The sequence below is a fragment of the Trichinella spiralis genome (assembly GCF_000181795.1).
Source record: "Trichinella spiralis strain ISS 195 chromosome Unknown Scfld5371, whole genome shotgun sequence".
Classification (NCBI taxonomy): Eukaryota; Metazoa; Nematoda; class Enoplea; order Trichinellida; family Trichinellidae; genus Trichinella; species Trichinella spiralis.
This window is the reverse complement of record NW_003532310.1, coordinates 1-1,012: the sequence shown is the minus strand read 5'-3', so window position 1 is coordinate 1,012 and position 1,012 is coordinate 1. Positions and strand designations below refer to the sequence as shown.

The 1,012-nt window shown below is 35.9% G+C and overlaps 1 protein-coding gene across 1 annotated transcript; it reads left to right on the top strand.

The window, feature by feature from the left end:
* The first annotated feature begins 491 nt into the window (after positions 1–491).
* Tsp_14888 (conserved hypothetical protein) lies at positions 492–960 on the top strand. Its single transcript, XM_003366810.1, has 2 exons — positions 492–512; positions 667–960. The coding sequence occupies exons 1-2, from the start codon at positions 492–494 to the stop codon at positions 958–960; spliced, it is 315 nt and encodes a 104-aa protein (XP_003366858.1).
* The last annotated feature ends 52 nt before the right edge of the window (positions 961–1,012 follow it).

Genomic DNA, 1,012 nt, shown 5'->3' with positions numbered 1-1,012 from the left:
TATGTAGATTTTTTTTTATTCTATTTTGGTCCGTGGGAAAATTTTTCCAAAATTACTTTATGAAATATTGTTATTAAAATGTATGAACGTCGAATTGTATTCACAGTGGCCATTTTTGATCACAATTATCTTTTACCTTGATATGCAATAAAGATGATAAGATCGTCGAAGTGAATTTGCATTCACTGCAGGTCGACCTGATTTTCAAAATTGTCCACCAAATCGAAGAAGTTCACTCAATAAAACAATTAATGATGTCATCTTTTGAATGATCGCTTTTTTTTTCTCTTGGAAATTATTTACAGATAAAATTTTAATACTTGCCCAAGAGGCCATGGGACCAGAGTATTAATCGAAAATGAACAAAATGATAAATTTCAAATATATGTGTTTTGATAGTTGGTTATGGATGACTGATTTATTTATTTATTTATTATTTTTTTGTCAAGCTGTTCTTAATTCAAGCTTTCTTGAGTAGGAACAATCCGATTATGCGAACGACGGCTGGTGTAGTCTTTGAATTTCCAGATCGACTGTTCAAGCGGAAGTTTATTTACTGATTTGTTTTCTATTTTTCTCAACCAGTTCAACAAAAAAAAGAGCCGTAGGAGGGGGGGGGGGGGGAGAGGAAAATAAAACATTGTGCACGTTCTCATAAAAATATAGTCCGGCACGGAGCAACACTCAAAAGGGCAAATACACACACACACACACGGACATACGCATTGCAAATTGGGACACGGAGTTGGGATCTCCGACAAGGGATGTTGGCAAAAAGTTGGTTGCCATGTCAGAACGTCATCACCGATTCCAATGGTGCAGAACAATGGGAACAATTGTCAGAATCGAAAGAGCGTTTGTGGAGGAGGAGCAATTTCAATTTTTACACCATTTCCAAATAAATATCTCTTTTGTTTGAAACCTTATGGTTTTATCTTTGAACCAAACATGCAATTGTGATTGCAATCACCATAGCGACATCCTGCGCTCCCCCATGTCAAGTGAATAATAA

Bases quoted from the DNA above. Each gene is read 5' to 3' on its own strand.
- Tsp_14888 (XM_003366810.1), top strand. From the start codon at position 492: ATGCGAACGACGGCTGGTGTA. The intron at 513-666 runs GTCTTTGAATTT...ATAAAAATATAG, and splicing joins TGCGAACGACGGCTGGTGTA to TCCGGCACGGAGCAACACTC.